Source organism: Sphaeramia orbicularis, chromosome 16 (genome assembly GCF_902148855.1).
Source record: "Sphaeramia orbicularis chromosome 16, fSphaOr1.1, whole genome shotgun sequence".
In the NCBI taxonomy this organism is placed as follows: domain Eukaryota; kingdom Metazoa; phylum Chordata; class Actinopteri; order Kurtiformes; family Apogonidae; genus Sphaeramia; species Sphaeramia orbicularis.
Window position 1 is genome coordinate 36089746 of NC_043972.1, and position 16548 is coordinate 36106293.

A 16548-nucleotide genomic window follows, 5' to 3' on the forward strand; every position below is an offset into this window, starting at 1 on the left:
AAGATTATGAAGAAATGTTTATCACACAAGCACGTTTTAAGAAGACGTGGAATAAAAATAATACTGTAATTAAAAAGTGGATGTTATCTTGTAAAAAGTTAACCAGCAGAAAATATAAAACATCCATTACTAATAAATAGTTAATAATAAAATAGTTCAGGCAGTTGTTTTTGCAACACGTATTATAACACATATACTGACATAAATGAATAAATATTATGGTGTGAACAGCAGCACAGTCACTGCTGGTCAAGACTTTATTCATATATAAATGATAATTCAACCACCAATGATCTTTTTAGTAGAAACTAAATACAATAGTTAATTAACAAGTCTATTTATATTCTGCTCCTGGAGTATTAGTTGTGGAACAACAAGTATTTCTATTTGTTACTTGTATTGACAAAATTGGCTTTTATATTGCTTCTTTAGTTTGTGAACGTGTGTTTTGCTGGATGTTTGACTCACAACATGTAAGAAAACTCAGATGGCTATTGACTTATTAACCACACGTGTCACCCAACCCTTACTGCAGCAAAAGGTTGTTCTACAGCTTGAAATATTTTCTACTTAACAAAAGACATTTCACAAGAACATGAGCAAAATCTCAGAACATGAGAGTGATTGTAACAAAAAAATTTAATCAATAAAAAATGTACATCTTTACAAAGAAATTGTCATGAAATGTTCACAAGAAAATACAAAAGAAACCTAAAAAACAGACCATGCTTATATCAAAACTATCAATACAAACATCATTTTCTTTACAAAAATATATTTACATAATCAGTGAAAATACTGTTTTTGCAAAAGCATGTACAAAAAAAGAGCTGCAACAGATTAAAACTATCAGGAAACTCAACTATCAGTGAAAAGTTATCTATGAACCTCAGATCAGAAATCTCTCATCCACCAGAGTCTTGTTTGACAGGTTTCTCCTTCCGAGAGAGTGGCGTATCAAGCGAAATATCTGTAATGAGTGAAACAGTTTTTAACGCATGATCAATATACTTTTATTTACAGGAAAAAATCTCCATTCTGTACACAGTATATACAGTATGCACAACATACTAACCATTTGCTGTAGGTATGTTAGCACAGCTGCAAGTACAAAGCTCTGAGATCCAAGGTCAACCACACAGAAGAATAATGTGTCAAAGATCAGCAGTGTGACCTCATTCCCATAAAACAGCACGTTACTGAAGGAGTGGGCGTCATCTGCATAAAGAAACGCAAACACAGTGTGTACACTTCAGTACTGTTTGTGTATAAACAAGTTCAATGTGCAGACTGTCTGGGTTAGGAGGTCATTACCATTGTAAAAGATGCTTTTCTCATTGGGTTCAAGGAACTCCATCCCAATGACTCTCTCAAACATTAGCTTGTCCCTCACTATGTAGTCCATGTCAGGGTAAACCTACGGTAAATAAGAGACATTAAATAAACTTATCTCTACCAAGTTTGCTGAGTCTATTTAACACCCTCATGTGTTCTATAATGAGGAAGTGATTTAGACGCAGTCACAATTAAGTAAAAGACTGTTTTATTTGTGTGTTTGTACTTACATGATCTATAACAGATCTCAGGAAATGGTTCATTGTGTTGTAGGCCCTGGTGCTCTGCTCAAACTGGTTTGCTGAAGACGCATCTATCAGCCGTGATGGTCTGTTCCTCTAGAACATGTCAGAGATTCACCCCGTCACATTAAAAACAGAGAGTTGTTTTGTAGTTGTAGATAAGTTATAAACATGAAGGAGACAAACACTCACCCTGCTGAGCGGCTCCCGGATCCTCTCATACTGAGACCGCAGGCGATTGTTGATAGAGACCTGAAACGTCTGGATGTCTGTGTTGGGAAGTAGGCCTCTCTGAGCAACCAGGGATTCCTTTAAAAAATGTATAAGAAGAAGAAGAATGTAAGAAAAAAATGGACTGAAATCAATATTCAGCAGTGTACACACTTACACCCTCTCTCTTCAGGTTGTTGTTCATTTCTTCCATGTTTGTATCAGCATGACCATGCACTGAACGCCCATGGATGTAGTAGCCAAAACACCGATGTGATAACAGCAGCACAGAAATCTGGACAGGGAGAAAATGGTCAAATACACACACACAAACACACACACACACACACATAAATATATATATATATATATATATATATATATATATATATATATATATATATATATATATATAACAAGGAGATGAGTGCAATTGCAGTAGATAAATTGCCCATTGCTACTTACATTACTGACAGAACAGAGATCCACAAACTGGCGGATTTTATCCTCCACAAAGCACTCATAAAACACGGTGAAGAATATCACCTACAAGGAGAAATCATCTTTTAAAAGTGCTCTCAGCCATAACGTATCTGTTTCATTTGACATATGACTCCAGGCGGACGGGGAATTGTGGAAAAGGGATAAGGACCAGAAAATTTGGTGGCACGTTCACCTGCAGAAATCCGATGCAGAGCCAGAGTGTGGCAGCCAGCCCATAGCGCAGAATCAGGCTGTAGGAAGGTGTGTACGCCTGTGGGGAGCGCTCTAAGGTTGTCAAGGGGTCCCTCAGAGCCAGGTTAGAAAAACCCAGCACCTAAGCAGCACAGGGTGATATGTTATCAATGAAACACAAAGAATGATAAAAGGGACATAAGGAAAAGTAAAGAAATGCTATGTCAAAGTGAGTGAGGTGTACTTCAAGGAAGAAGAGCACAGCCATTATCTGAAAGGTTGGACTGATCTTTCGAATGGTCTGGATCTCGTTCCATTCATTAGCCACAAAGTAGGTCCTCCAGATGCTGACTGGAGAGGGGTCATGTTTCATTTCACCAGTTGCTGATAGAAACAAATGTTAAATTTTTTTTTTTTTTTTTTTAAATGCCTCTTAGAAATGTTTTACAATTTGAGTGGCTTCAACCTTTATGACAAAAGAGTAACTGTGTCTGTACCTTGTGCCGTCCTGTTGCTGGCTTTGTTTCGTGGCCTTTCCCAGTCGATGAGGAACACATCGACTGACAACTGCAGGGTCAGCTTGTGAAGAAACTGCACTGCCTTCATATGAATACATATTCCATAATATTTATAATAGATGCACACCAAAACCACAAGGCTTCAAAATCAACACAATCACAGCAATTTTCACATCTCAGTGGCAGTGTGAGATCTCACCTTCAAAGCAAAGGCACAGCCAATATACGTCACAAACTGTTCTTCTTGAGCAGGAAGTGGTAGCAGCACATATACAAACTGCTGAGCCTAAACCCACAAATGCAAATTAGTCATATCCTGTAGATAAAAATAATCACGTGTGTGTATGTGTGTGTATTCATCATATATACTTCAGGCAAAGAGGGTAAAGGAGGAAAAAAAGACTTACCTTCAATGACTACAGAGAGAAGAGAGAAAACAAGTAATTCAAGGATGAAGATAAAAAGGTGAAGGTGAAGATAAAAGCACCACAAAGGAGAAAGTATAAAACAAAAAATACATTTAATAATGTTTAAATGTGAAAGCTGTCTCATTGGGAAAAGCAAAATTTACCTTGTAAAAGATGAGCCAGTAAAGTCCAGTTCCAACAGTGACGACAAAGAAAACATTTGCCAAATCTCCAGCGTAGAACAGCAAAAATGTGAACATTGTCTGAGATGGAGGAAAGACAGACGCACAATATAACAGCCTTTACATCGATGCAATCAATGAAGAGGTTTACATTAGGACATATTTATGATGGGGTACCTTAGCGTCAATGAGCGGTGAGGCGATCCTCCTCTTCCAGCTGACTGTTTTCAGCAGGGAACACAACACCGCAACACCACCCATCACCCCTAGAGCAGTCTGCACACATGCAATCGTACATTACACTCTCAATATATCACTGTCCAAAAGAACATCTTATATTGGTTTCATATTGGAAAATTTAGCAGATGATATTACACGGATAGATGAACTCACATCTGTTTTCATACGAGCCTCATTCTGATCCATCTCATACTCCACCGCAAAAGTTGTCTGGAAACATAAATATGACCAGAATATGTTATCAAGATAAATAATTATAAAGCAACCACATATATATTGTTAATTTAACAACATGATCTGTTTAAAAATGGTCTTCTTAATATTCCAGATGATTTAGAAGGTGTGAGCTAACTGATTGAAAGTGTGCATCCAACTCACAGACACTTTTTGTGTGCTGATATCCGTGACTGGAACATCATTATAGGTTACCATCATCAGAGGGGGGTAGACCTGTCCTGTCTGGGTTCGTGGAACCAGCTGGAATCTACAAACACACATTAAAACAAGTAGCATCACAGATTCACCAACCAGCTCTATTAATCCTTTTAAGATTGCCATTATAACAGCCCGCCTAGGTGTCTTCATGTTTTCTTTGCAATAAGTGTCATACAATGTCTTTTTTTGACATTTCTTTTGCACCTTCATTTTCAGGAAGAACTTATCTCTCAATATTTGGCCATTAATTATCACTGATTATAAATAATAAACACTTAAAACAGTTTGTTTTAGTAAAAAAGAAAAAAATAGACTTGAAGTTTTTAGAATACTTATCAGAAAAAACTGTAAATCCCCATAACAAAACTTTTTGAGATTGCAGAAATAAACTTTTAATTATTTTACATCTGCTCAAACATACATTTTGGTCTTGAACATTCAGTGTCCATATTATAGCTTCATATTTTTTTCTTATTCCAGGCATTTTTAGCCTGTGTGGAAGTCTCTGAAACAGTTCCTTTTTACTTGTAATAGAGTCCCACATTGCTGCTGTAAAGTGTTATATTGTGTCGGAAAGCCCAAGTTCTCAGCTCTGATGCTGAAACAGTTCAGGAGTTACAGTCATTAGAATGCTGTAAAGTGCAAAATGCTGCGCCAGAGAGACTGCTGTTGTTAAAGGGTCAAACTCACTTCAAATACACAATTATACTTGTTTTGTGTACAAATAGTGCTGTAGACAAAGGAATCTACCTTATTGTGACACTGCTGACCACACGGATGACCTTTGGCTGTGTTGGCTTCTCTCTTCCACTTAAGGTGTCGACAAGAAACATACGTCGGGACAGGTACCAGTTCTTCATGCTTTCTACATAAAGGCAAAATAATAAATATTGAATAAAACCCCATTGCACAGTCTTGTACACACAGGCACTAAAAATCTAATCAAATCCCACCTTGGTTGATGAACTTTCCGTTGTATTGTTGGTTACTGACCAGTGTGGGCAGGGGAAGAAGCTTTCTGTTATCTCCATCACCAAGGTCCATAAACACATCATAGAACAACGGCTCAGGATACATCTCCAGCAGTTCTGATACTTTGAGATCACACTGCACACAGACAGACAGCTTTAAGCACAAATGCATATCACAGGAGAATTTGACAAACGATCAGTGAGATAAATGAAAACAGAGACACTCACACTTTCTCGGTAGGCGGTTCCAAAGCTAAAAGCTGCCTCTTGTCTTTTGGCTGTGTCTGGACAAAGCTACAGGAGATGAAGAGAACAAATCAGGGGGGATTTTAGTCATTAGTAGATGGTAGAATGGGAATGTAAACTGTTACATTTGTTGGTGATAAGCTGTGTCTGCTGGCACATCTTACCTGGAGACTACGTCCTCTTATTTTTTGCCATCTGAGAAACTCTCCTCTGACGTTATAAACAGCAGCAATCAGTTTGATTTCAGTATTCTGTGAAAGACATGGATCTCAACTGACACAACTTTTTTTCTGTTCACTGCACATTTTGAGGTGTAGAGATATGAAATCAGTGCTGATTATATGATAGTGCTTCTTTTGTTCAGCTGTCTGTCAGCTTCTGTTCCAGTGCAGTACAAGTTCAACACACACCTTATTTTTGCCTCTAAAACTGAACCCAATGGGCACTGGATTCGTCTGAAGTACTCGAATGGCCAACCCTGGCTCATCTCCATAGTAAAGCCATGGCAAATTAACTCTCCTGGGGACAGATTAGTTAATTTGCTTAATATTCGCATACAGGAAAGTCATAGTGAAAGAGAGCCCATCTGTACTGATACTGTGGTAAGAAGCTGTAATGGTGTTTATTACCAGTATGAAATATCTTGAGTTGAGCTCAAAGCAGCTCTAGATCTGAAGATGGTGTTAAAGAGACCACAGGCATCAGTGCTCATAGCGCTGAAGGAGTGCATGTTCATGACACACATGTTCCCGAGAGCCTGACATGCTGTCAGATTGGAGAAGACCTGTATGCACACAACAAACACAAAACACCTATGAATAATCCTAATACCTCTTACAACACCAATTTAGATGGTATAAAATGCAACTTCATTGTATCTTTGAGTGTAATTGATATATCTGTGCCTTTTTCATAAACATCAGCTACATCAAAACAACCTCCCATTCACTGTATTTCAAAAGAATGTTCACACCATTTATGACAATGTGACAGAACTAGGTCTATCCTAGTTGAACATTAACTTAATAAATAAATAAATAAATAAATAAATAAATTTATATATTTATATTTATATATATAGAGAGAGAGATTAAAAAAGAGGCATTACAAGGCAGGCGGCTGACGATGAATACAGATTTTTCACGAACCAGGCAGAGTGGAAACTTATCTTCTGCAAATAGAACAGAACACAACGGCTGGAATCAAAATATGTTAGACTGAAAGAAAAATAAATAGAAGACTGAATGGACAGAGAAAAAGAGATAATGATGATGATAAGACTTACCAGTTGAGCAAAGTTCACACTTGGATTCACATTAGTAGAGAGGCTGCCTGATGGGAAACATAATCCTCCTGCCTGAAAAAAAAACACACTTACCATTAATTATACAATATATTAATCACTCTGCAAAACTGAATGATGTATTTTATTTGAAATGATATGAGTATAAAAGACTGACTAAACTCACTTGAACATTAGGAGGACTACATACACAGGAAGTGTTAGTGAAGGAAGCCTGACATCTCTCACACCTGTAAGAAAATAGTGATAGTTTTACTTTTCACTTAAACAGCACTATGGCAGTGGCGCATATTAGTCACATGTTTGACAGTTTAGCAGCCACTGCATAGCATTTTTACAAATCTATATGAGGGCCAACTTGATCTATGGTTCCACTATGTATAGAACTGTTACCGGTCTCCGCTGCTGTTTGGAACTGACAAGGCCGGCCTGCTTCCATTACACGCTACACACTTGGCCTCATCCAAATAATTTCCATTGACATCCCTCTCAACTGAAAAAAAGTTAAGATTAAGAATTAGTTTGTTACTCATTGTACACAAAATAAATCAAAAGATTTAATAATCCAAGTTTCACTGAGTCCTGTCTGTAGTAATTTACCCAAGATATTTCCTTGTGGACATCTGCATTTCCCCTCATCACTGAGGCTGCCTGGACAACTAATACATCCAAACCCATCTGATGTTACAGCCTATGCAAAAAAAAAAAGAAAAAGAAAAAAGAATCATTCCATTATTAAGAAGGACACAAGACAAAGGCAGCAGAGTGTAGATTAAGGTGATGGGTACATACTGGTTTGTCAGTGGAACATTTCTGACAATTAATAGACGACTTATCAGTGGGGAGAGCTTGATACCCAGTTTGGCAAATGCAGGACAGACCTGTGAAAGGAAGAAAAGTAATACATATTTTAGAAAAATTACAGAATGCTGTACAGTGTTAAGTTCAGATGCAAATATAAGATGTATTCTCTTTCCTAATACTGAAATAATCTAAACTTGTAACTCCACAACAAGCAACTTTTCATTTCTGGTGAAAGTGCAGGCAACAATGCAGTAAGTGCACCAAACTTGTGATACTCTGGTAGCTGCTGTGCTTGCCAGTGCTAAGAAGGATGCATAACCCTATGTATTCACATATAAGTGATCAAAGAGGCTTCCTAATAGGGAGTCCTAGGTACTTAACTGCTCTGCAGGTGATGAAAATTCACATGAACACAGGAGTAAAATGGGGAGGAATGGATATGTTTGATGACAGGTGAGTGCCCAGTCAAACGAAGAACAGTTAAATTCCACTTACACTTTCTTCACAAGAGTAGAATTAATGTGCTTGCAATTCTGAGATTGAGACTTTTTTCATTCATTCATTATCTTGGAGCCTATCCCAGCTACTTATGGGCATACTACAGTCAGTTCATCGCAGGGCTGACATATAGAGACAAAAAAACACAGTCTGACATTTACACCTATGGGCAATTTAGATTAACCAATTAACCTATCAGTGCATGTCTTGGATGGTGGGAAGAAGCCGGAGTACCCGGAGAGAACCCACGCAGACACGAGGAGAACATGCAAACTCCAACTCCAAACTTGGAATCGAATCCAGGACCTTCTAGCTGTGAGGCACGCGTGCTATCCATTGCACCACCGTGTCGCGCCCAGACTTTTTTTTTCTCAACTAAAACCAAGCCCCCTCAAACCACTACGCTTGAATTAACTTTAAGTTTCAGGGAAATATTATAGGTCATTTCGTTTTAAGTTACAGGGCTGCAAAAAAACAATGCCATTTAGTCAACAGAATCTCAGAAAAAGTAATTCTTAATGCCAAATATGATGTTCTCAGATACCATATTTTGTCCAAAGGTACTAGGTTCACTATTGGATATTATTGGATGTATTTTTAATGCGTTCTCCTCTTAATCGTAGAACCACTTGAACAGCTTTCAAACTGATTTTTACCTTGTGGTATTTAGCTGGTTGTTTAACATATCAATTATCGTGAGTTACTAACCACTTTACGGTAAATTCCATTTAGAGTAAAACTAAAAACATCTAAAGATAACCCATGGGTTGTTCAAAGCTAAATCAGTTCCTGTGTGTAGATGCTAACTGACCTGTTGGGCTGCGGCGTTGATTTGAACCGCACTTGACACACGACAGACTGGAGATATCAAAAAACTCCTCCACCCCACAGTCTTTAGGTTCCTTAAACGGAATAATGAACTGCTGGCAATGGGATGGACTCGGATATATTAAAAGAAATAATGTTAGAAATGTTCTGCATCTGTTTACAACAGAAGGAAGCGTCCCCGTCGCCATGGTAAACAGCGGTCTCTCAATTTACCCACAATCCTTTGTTTTCAGCGTAATGACGTTTTAGTCTTATCGTTAGTGCGTCAGAGCGTAGACGTGAGGGACAAAAAAGTAAAAAAAAAAAAAAAAAAAAAAAAAAAAAAAAATCCAGCCAAACTGGATCGATAAAGGGATAAAGTATTTTAGATATCTGTTTAACACAGATGGTGATCTTCTTCATTATGAATAACTTATTGTCAAACATTCTTTCCCCATGATTAATAAATAACTTTACTGTGTTTAAAGCAGTTCCAGAAGGCTTAATATTCATAATGTGAAAATGCTTTAAGAATTTAATAATGACAAGATCAGGGAAATACATGTAACAATTTTACAAAACATATATCCTACCAACCTACATTGTTTGAAGTATTTAGATATTTAAATTACTTGAACATTCTCTAAAGAAGTCTCACTGATTCATTTATTCTATTACTGCCCTTATTTGCTGTCTTTTTGGACCCACCTTACAAGTCACGTCTCTTCCAAATTAACCAGGACCATGATAAGAACTTACACAGATTCTACCGAATCATTTACAATCATTCTTGTTATTAAGGAAATGTGATATTCACAAACAAAAAGGATGGAAAAAAGTTCCTGACTTTTACATTTTTGTTTGTGAATCTAAAATGTATTTTATTGTTAAATTTACATCATCCCTAATAAACTAAGGGAAACAAAAAAGAATTTACAAAGAATTCTTTAAAGTGGAATGATTAAACCCTCATCCAATAATTTTGTTGTCTTTTTGTTGTGTTTTGTACATTGTCTGTTGCCTGTATTACTAATTTATTTACCTTTATTAAACCAGGACATCCCATTGAGTTCAAAAATCTCATTTGCATGGAAGACCTGGCCAGGGTAGTAGCCATACACAATCAACACATACAACATACACAAATAAACAATAAAACAGAGTAATAGCTATTAAAGCACAATGACCTCTCAAGAAAAACAATGACATTCCTCCCTCACTAGCAATCTTTGTGACACTAAAAAAAAACAAACAAACAAAAAAAAACCCTGCTATGCCAAGGTCAAACAAGCCAGGGAACTTTCCACTTGGAGAAACACAGATAGTAACTGATTGGGCTGACAGGGAGAAGGATACCAGTCTGTGTTGACAATGAATGTATTCCAGTGTTGTATGCAAATATTTAATGATTTCCAGCCAACTAAACAATAGAGAATGTAGTGGTAAGTGAAAGATGTTGCATTTGCAAGAGAAACATGATAGAAACATGAGCAAGGCTGTATAAAGTGGAAGAGGCTGCAAGCATATACAGTATATCACCATGATCAATCATAAATGGAAAGATGGCTTCCACCAGCCTTTTCTTGGCAGAGAATGTGAAACATGATTCATTATCAAAATAAAAGCTAATCTTCACTCTGAGTTTGGGTTAACCCTAACCCTAACCCATCATCAATCCATATTCTCAAGTTCTTAAGAGAGGACATCCTTTCAGTTAATGTAACATCACCTGTAAAATTAAAAGATTAAAACTAATTTCAAACTTTTCAAAGAGTCTCTTTGTAATGAATGAAATGCGATCTGAAGTTCTTTTATCATCTGTGCTGCAGTGGGAGCAGATGTCTAGACAACTGTGTTATCCACATACAAGTGCAATTTTATTTGACTGTCTTTACCTATATATATATATATATATATATATATATATACACACACACACACACACACACACACATATATATATATATATATATATATATATATATATATATATATATATATATATATTTATATATATATATTTATAAAGGGTGGGGAAGCTAAATTTACAATGAACATTTAGTTGTTTTTTCTCAGCAGGCACTACATCAATTGTTTTAAAACCAAACATATACTGATGTCATAATCATACCTAACACTATTATCCATACCTTTACAGAAACTTTTGCCCATATGAGTAATCAGGAAAACAAACGTCAAAGAGTGTGTGATTTGCTGAATGCACTCGTCACACCAAAGGAGATTTCAAAAATAGTTGGAGTGTCCATAAAGACTGTTTATAATGTAAAGAAGAGAATGACTATGAGCAAAACTATTATGAGAAAGTCTGGAAGATACTATTAAAGAAGAATGGGAGAAGTTGTCACCTGAATATTTGAGGAACACATACGCAAGTTTCAGGAAGCGTGTGAAGGCAGTTATTGAGAAAGAAGGAGGACACAGAATAAAAACATTTTCTATTATGTCAATTTTCTTGTGGCAAATAAATTCTCATGACTTTCAATAAACTAAGTGGTCATACACTGTCTTTCAATCCCTGCCTCAAAATATTGTACATTTTGCTTCCTCACCCTGTACACACACACACACACACACACACATATATATATATATATATATATATATATATATATATATATATATATATATATATATATATATATATATATATATATATATATATATACAGTACAGGCCAAAAGTTTGGACACACCTTCTCATTCTTCGCATTTTCTTTATTTCATGACTATTTACTTTGTAGATTCTCACTGAAGGCATCAAAACTATGAATGAACACATGTGGAATTATGTTCTTAACAAAAAAGTGTGAAATAACTGAAAAACATCTCTTATATTCTAGTTTCTTCAAAGTAGCCACCCTTAGCTCTGATGACTGCCTTGCACACCCTTGGCATTCTCTTGATGAGCATCAAAAGGTAGTCACCTGAAATGGTTTCCTAACAGTCTTGAAGAAGTTCCCAGAGATGCTAGCACTTTTGGCCCTTTTGCCTTCACTCTGCGGTCCAGCTCACCCCAAACCATCTCGATTGGGTTCAGGTCCGGTGACTGTGGAGGCCAGGTCATCTGGCGCAGCACTCCATCACTCTCCTTCTTGGTCAAATATCCCTCACACAGCCTTACGAATTTTTATACCGGTAGAAAAAAATGGCCCCCTGAAAAATGATTTCAAAAATTCTGAATACGTCACAGGTGACTAATTGATGCCTTGGGTATTGTTTAGAAGAATTTTCAGCAAAAAAAAATTTTGGACCCAAAATCGCATTTTTTTTCATATCACGCCCTTACGATTTTTTTATACCGGTAGTAAAAAATGGCCCCCTGAAAAATGGTTTCAAACATCTGAAATACCTCACATGTGACTAATTGATGCCTTGGGTATTGTTTAGAAGAATTTTTAAGCAAAAAAACATTTTGGACCAAAATCACGTTTTTTTTTTTCATATCGCGCCCTTACGATTTTTATACCGGTAGTAAAAAAATGGCCCCCTGAAAAATGGTTTCAAAACATCTAAAAAAAACTCACATGTGACTTATTGATGCCTTGTGGGATTGTTTAGAAGTATTTTTAAGCATAAAATATTTTGGACCAAAATCGTGTTTTTTTTTTCATATCGCGCCCTTACGATTTTTTATACCGGTAGGGAAAAATGGCCACCTGAAAAATGGTTTCAAAACATCTGAAATACCTCACATATGACTAATTGATGCCTTGGGTATTGTTTAGAAGAATTTTTAAGAAAAAAAAACTTTTGGACCAAAATCGCGTTTTTTTTTTCATATCGCGCCCTTACGATTTTTTATACTGGTAGTAAAAAAATGGCCCCCTGAAAAATGATTTCAAACATCTGAAATACGTCACATGTGACTAATTGATGCCTTTGGGATAATTTAGAAGTATTTTTAAGCATAAAAAATTTTGGACCAAAATCGCGTTTTTTTTCATATCACGCCCTTATGATTTGTTATACCGGTAGGAAAAAAATGGCCCCCTGAAAAATGATTTAAAAACATCTGAAATATGTCACATGTGACTAATTGATGCCTTTGGGATTTTTAGAAGTATTTTTCAGCAAAAAAAAATTTAGGACCAAAATCGTGTTTTTTTTTCATATCGCGCCCTTACGATTTTTTTATACCGGTAGCAAAAAAAATGGCGCCCTGAAAAATGGTTTTCAAATCATCTGAAACACCGAACATGTGACCAAATGATGCCTTTGGGATTGTTTAGAAGTTTTTTAAGCAAAAAAATTTTGGACCAAAATTGCATTGTTTTTTTTCATATCGCGCCCTTATACGATTTTTTATACCGGTAGAAAAAAATGGCCCCCTGAAAAATGAATTCAAAAATTCTGAAATACTCACATGTGACTAATAAATGCCTTTGGGATTGTTTAGAAGTATTTTTAAGCAAAAAAAAATGTTGGACCAAAATCGCGTTTTTTTTTTCATATCATGCCCTTATGATTTTTTATACCGGTAGAAAAAAAATGGCCCCCTGAAAAATGATTTCAAAAATTCTGAAATACGTCACAGGTGACTAATTGATGCCTTTGGGATTGTTTAGAGGTATTTTTCAGCAAAAAAAAAATTTTGGACCAAAATCGCATTTTTTGTCATATCGCGCCCTTACGATTTTTTATACCGGTAGTAAAAAAATGGTCCCCTGAGAAATGGTTTCAAAACATCTGAAATACCTCACATGTGACTAATTGATGCCTTTGGGATTGTTTAGAAGTATTTTTAAGCAAAAAAAATTTTGGACCAAAATTGTGTTTTTTTTTCATATCGTGCCCTTACGATTTTTTATACCGGTAGTAAAAAAATGGCCCCCTGAAAAATGGTTTCAAAACATCTGAAATACGTCACATGTGACTAATTGATGCCTTTGGGATTGTTTACAAGTATTTTTAAGCAAAAAAAATTTTGGACCAAAATCGCGTTTTTTTTTCATATCGCGCCCTTACGATTTTTTAAACCGGTAGTAAAAAAAACTGGCCCCCTGAAAAATGGTTTCAAAACATCTGAAATACCTCACATGTGACTAATTGATGCCATTGGGATTGTTTAGAAGTATTTGAAGCAAAAAAAATTTTGGACCAAAATTGCGTTTTTTTTTCATATCATGCCCTTACGATTTTTAAAACCGGTAGTAAAAAAATGGCCCCCTGAAAAATGGTTTCAAAACATCTAAAAAAACTCACATGTGACTTATTGATGCTTTTGGGATTGTTTAGAAGTATTTTAAAGCATAAAATATTTTGGACCAAAATCGTGTTTTTTTTTTTCATATCGCGCCCTTACGATTTTTTATACCGGTAGAAAAAAAATGGCCCCCTGAAAAATGAATTCAAAAATTCTGAATACGTCACATGTGACTAATTGATGCCTTTGGGATTGTTTAGAAGAATTTTTAAGCAAAAAATTTTTGGATCAAATCGTGTTTTTTTTCATATCACGCCCTTATGATTTGTTATACCGGTAGAAAAAAAATGGCCCCCTGAAAAATGATTTAAAAACATCTGAAATATGTCACATGTGACTAATTGATGCCTTTGGGATTTTTTAGAAGTATTTTTCAGCAAAAAAAAAATTTAGGACCAAAATCGTGTTTTTTTTCATATCGCGCCCTTACGATTTTTTATACCGGTAGCAAAAAAAAATGGCGCCCTAAAAATTGTTTCAAATCATCTGAAACACCGAACGTGTGACCAAATGATGCCTTTGGGATTGTTTAGAGTTTTAAGCAAAAAAAATTTAGGACCAAAATTGCGTTGTTTTTTTCATATCGCGCCCTTACGATTTTTATACCGGTAGAAAAAAATGGCCCCCTGAAAAATGAATTCAAAAATTCTGAAATACGTCACATGTGACTAATTGATGGCCTTTGGGATTGTTAGAAGTATTTTTAAGCAAAAAAAAATGTTGGACCAAAATCGCGTTTTTTTTCATATCATGCCCTTACGATTTTTTAAACCGGTAGTAAAAAAATGGCCCCCTGAAAAATGGTTTCAAAACATCTAAAAAAAAACTCACATGTGACTTATTGATGCTTTTGGGATTGTTTAGAAGTATTTTTAAGCATAAAATATTTTGGACCAAAATCGTGTTTTTTTTTTCATATCGCGCCCTTACGATTTTTTATACTGGTAGTAAAAAAATGGCCCCCTGAAAAATGGTTTCAAAACATCTGAAATACCTCACATGGGACTTATTGATGCCTTTGGGATTGTGTAGAAGTATTTTTAAGCATAAAATATTTTGGACCAAAATCTCATATTTTTTTCATACCGCGTCCTTACGATTTTTGTACCGGTGCTCGAAAATGACCCTCTTCAAAAGGGTTTCAAAATGTCTGAAATACCTCACAAGTGACTATTTGATGCCTTTGGGATTTTTTAGAAGTGTTTTAAAGCAAAAAAAATTTTGGACCAAAATCTCATTTTTTTTCATACCGCATCATTACGATTTTTTATACCGGTGGTAAAAAAATATGACCCTCTTCAAAAGGGTTTCAAAATGTCTGAAAAACCTCACAAGTGACTATTTGATGCCTTTGGGATTATTTAGAAGTGTTTTTAAGCAAAAAAAATGTTGGACCAAAATCTCATTTTTTTTTCATACCGCGTCCTTACGATTTTTTTTTTTTACCAGTGGTCAAAAATGACCCACTTCAAAACGGTTTCAAAATGTCTGAAATACCTCACAAGTGACTATTTGATGCCTTTGGGATTATTTAGAAGATTTTTTAAGCAAAAAAATTGTTTGACCAAAATCTCATTTTTTTTCACAACACGTCCTTTCCGATTTTTTGTACCGGTGGTCGTAAATGACCCTCTTCAAAAAGGTTTCAAAATGTCTGAAATACCTCACAAGTTACTATTTGATTCCTTTGGGATTATTTAGAAGTGTTTTTAAGCAAAATAAAATTGGTCCAAAATCTCATATTTTTTTCATACACCGATTACGATTTTTTATACCGGTAGTAAAAAAATGGCCCCCTAAAAAATGGTTTCAAAACATCTTAAATACCTCACATGTGACTAATTGATGCCTTTGGGATTGTTTAGAAGTAGGATGAACATTTCCAGATAACAACAATAAAAGTAAATCCATATATCACACTTCTAGTTTTCTAGAGAATGATTTTTTAGAACCTCTGTCACAAACTGCAGAAACGAGTCATATGAGATGGTGAAATAGTCCTTTCACAGCATCAATCTCTTGCTCTTTTAAGTGGTATATCTTCAGCTGATGATATGGGTTGATTGACTGATAAGTGGGTTTTAGAGTTAACATTAAAGAGGGCAAGAGTAGTCTATGTTGTTACAAGGCAAACCCAACCACATTGTAGTGCTCCTTCAGATCTTTTAATTCAGGGCTGCACAGAATAAGCATCATGTACATTAAGTACATGGTCGTGACTCACTGAAGTTTGGCCTGCATTTAAGTTTGAACAGATAGTGGTGGGGAGTTCACAGGAGGGAGCAGCAGGGGTAGAAAAATCAGCAGATCAGCTCAGCCAGGCAGTGATGTAGGATCTCCATACAGAGTGGTTTAGGTGGACAAACAGGAGAAGGATCTGGGCCACCAGTCCAAAATCCAGCTGGAAGGGCCGATTCCCAGAGAAGAAAAGTAGCAAGGAGATAATAATGGG

At 35.8% G+C, this 16548-nt stretch overlaps 1 protein-coding gene across 2 annotated transcripts; it reads right to left on the minus strand.

Moving 5' to 3' along the window:
* Nucleotides 1–621: 621 nt before the first annotated feature.
* On the minus strand, nucleotides 622–9101 carry tmem67 (transmembrane protein 67). 2 transcript variants are annotated; one of them, XM_030159011.1, is made up of 29 exons: nucleotides 8878–9101; nucleotides 7557–7645; nucleotides 7365–7455; nucleotides 7158–7257; nucleotides 6931–6994; nucleotides 6747–6818; nucleotides 6570–6632; nucleotides 6091–6245; nucleotides 5872–5980; nucleotides 5626–5712; nucleotides 5444–5509; nucleotides 5198–5351; nucleotides 4995–5109; nucleotides 4188–4293; nucleotides 3963–4019; nucleotides 3747–3845; nucleotides 3552–3650; nucleotides 3388–3396; nucleotides 3180–3266; nucleotides 2960–3062; nucleotides 2707–2846; nucleotides 2464–2604; nucleotides 2253–2333; nucleotides 1966–2082; nucleotides 1770–1886; nucleotides 1566–1673; nucleotides 1315–1417; nucleotides 1076–1218; nucleotides 622–970 (listed from the first exon to the last, which is right to left on the minus strand). In XM_030159011.1, the coding sequence occupies exons 1-29, from the start codon at nucleotides 9080–9082 to the stop codon at nucleotides 890–892; spliced, it is 2961 nt and encodes a 986-aa protein (XP_030014871.1). In that variant the 5' UTR covers nucleotides 9083–9101; the 3' UTR covers nucleotides 622–889. The 2 variants fall into 2 exon arrangements, with proteins under 2 accessions (XP_030014871.1, XP_030014872.1); XM_030159012.1 differs by lacking the exon at nucleotides 3388–3396.
* Between the last annotated feature and the right edge of the window lie 7447 nt (nucleotides 9102–16548).

Bases quoted from the DNA above. Each gene is read 5' to 3' on its own strand.
- tmem67 (XM_030159011.1), bottom strand. From the start codon at position 9,082: ATGGCGACGGGGACGCTTCCTTCTGTTGTAAACAGATGCAGAACATTT. The intron at 7,646-8,877 runs GTCAGTTAGCAT...TTCCTTTCACAG, and splicing joins TCAACGCCGCAGCCCAACAG to GTCTGTCCTGCATTTGCCAA. The intron at 2,605-2,706 runs GTACACCTCACT...TGTGCTGCTTAG, and splicing joins CTGTGCTCTTCTTCCTTGAA to GTGCTGGGTTTTTCTAACCT.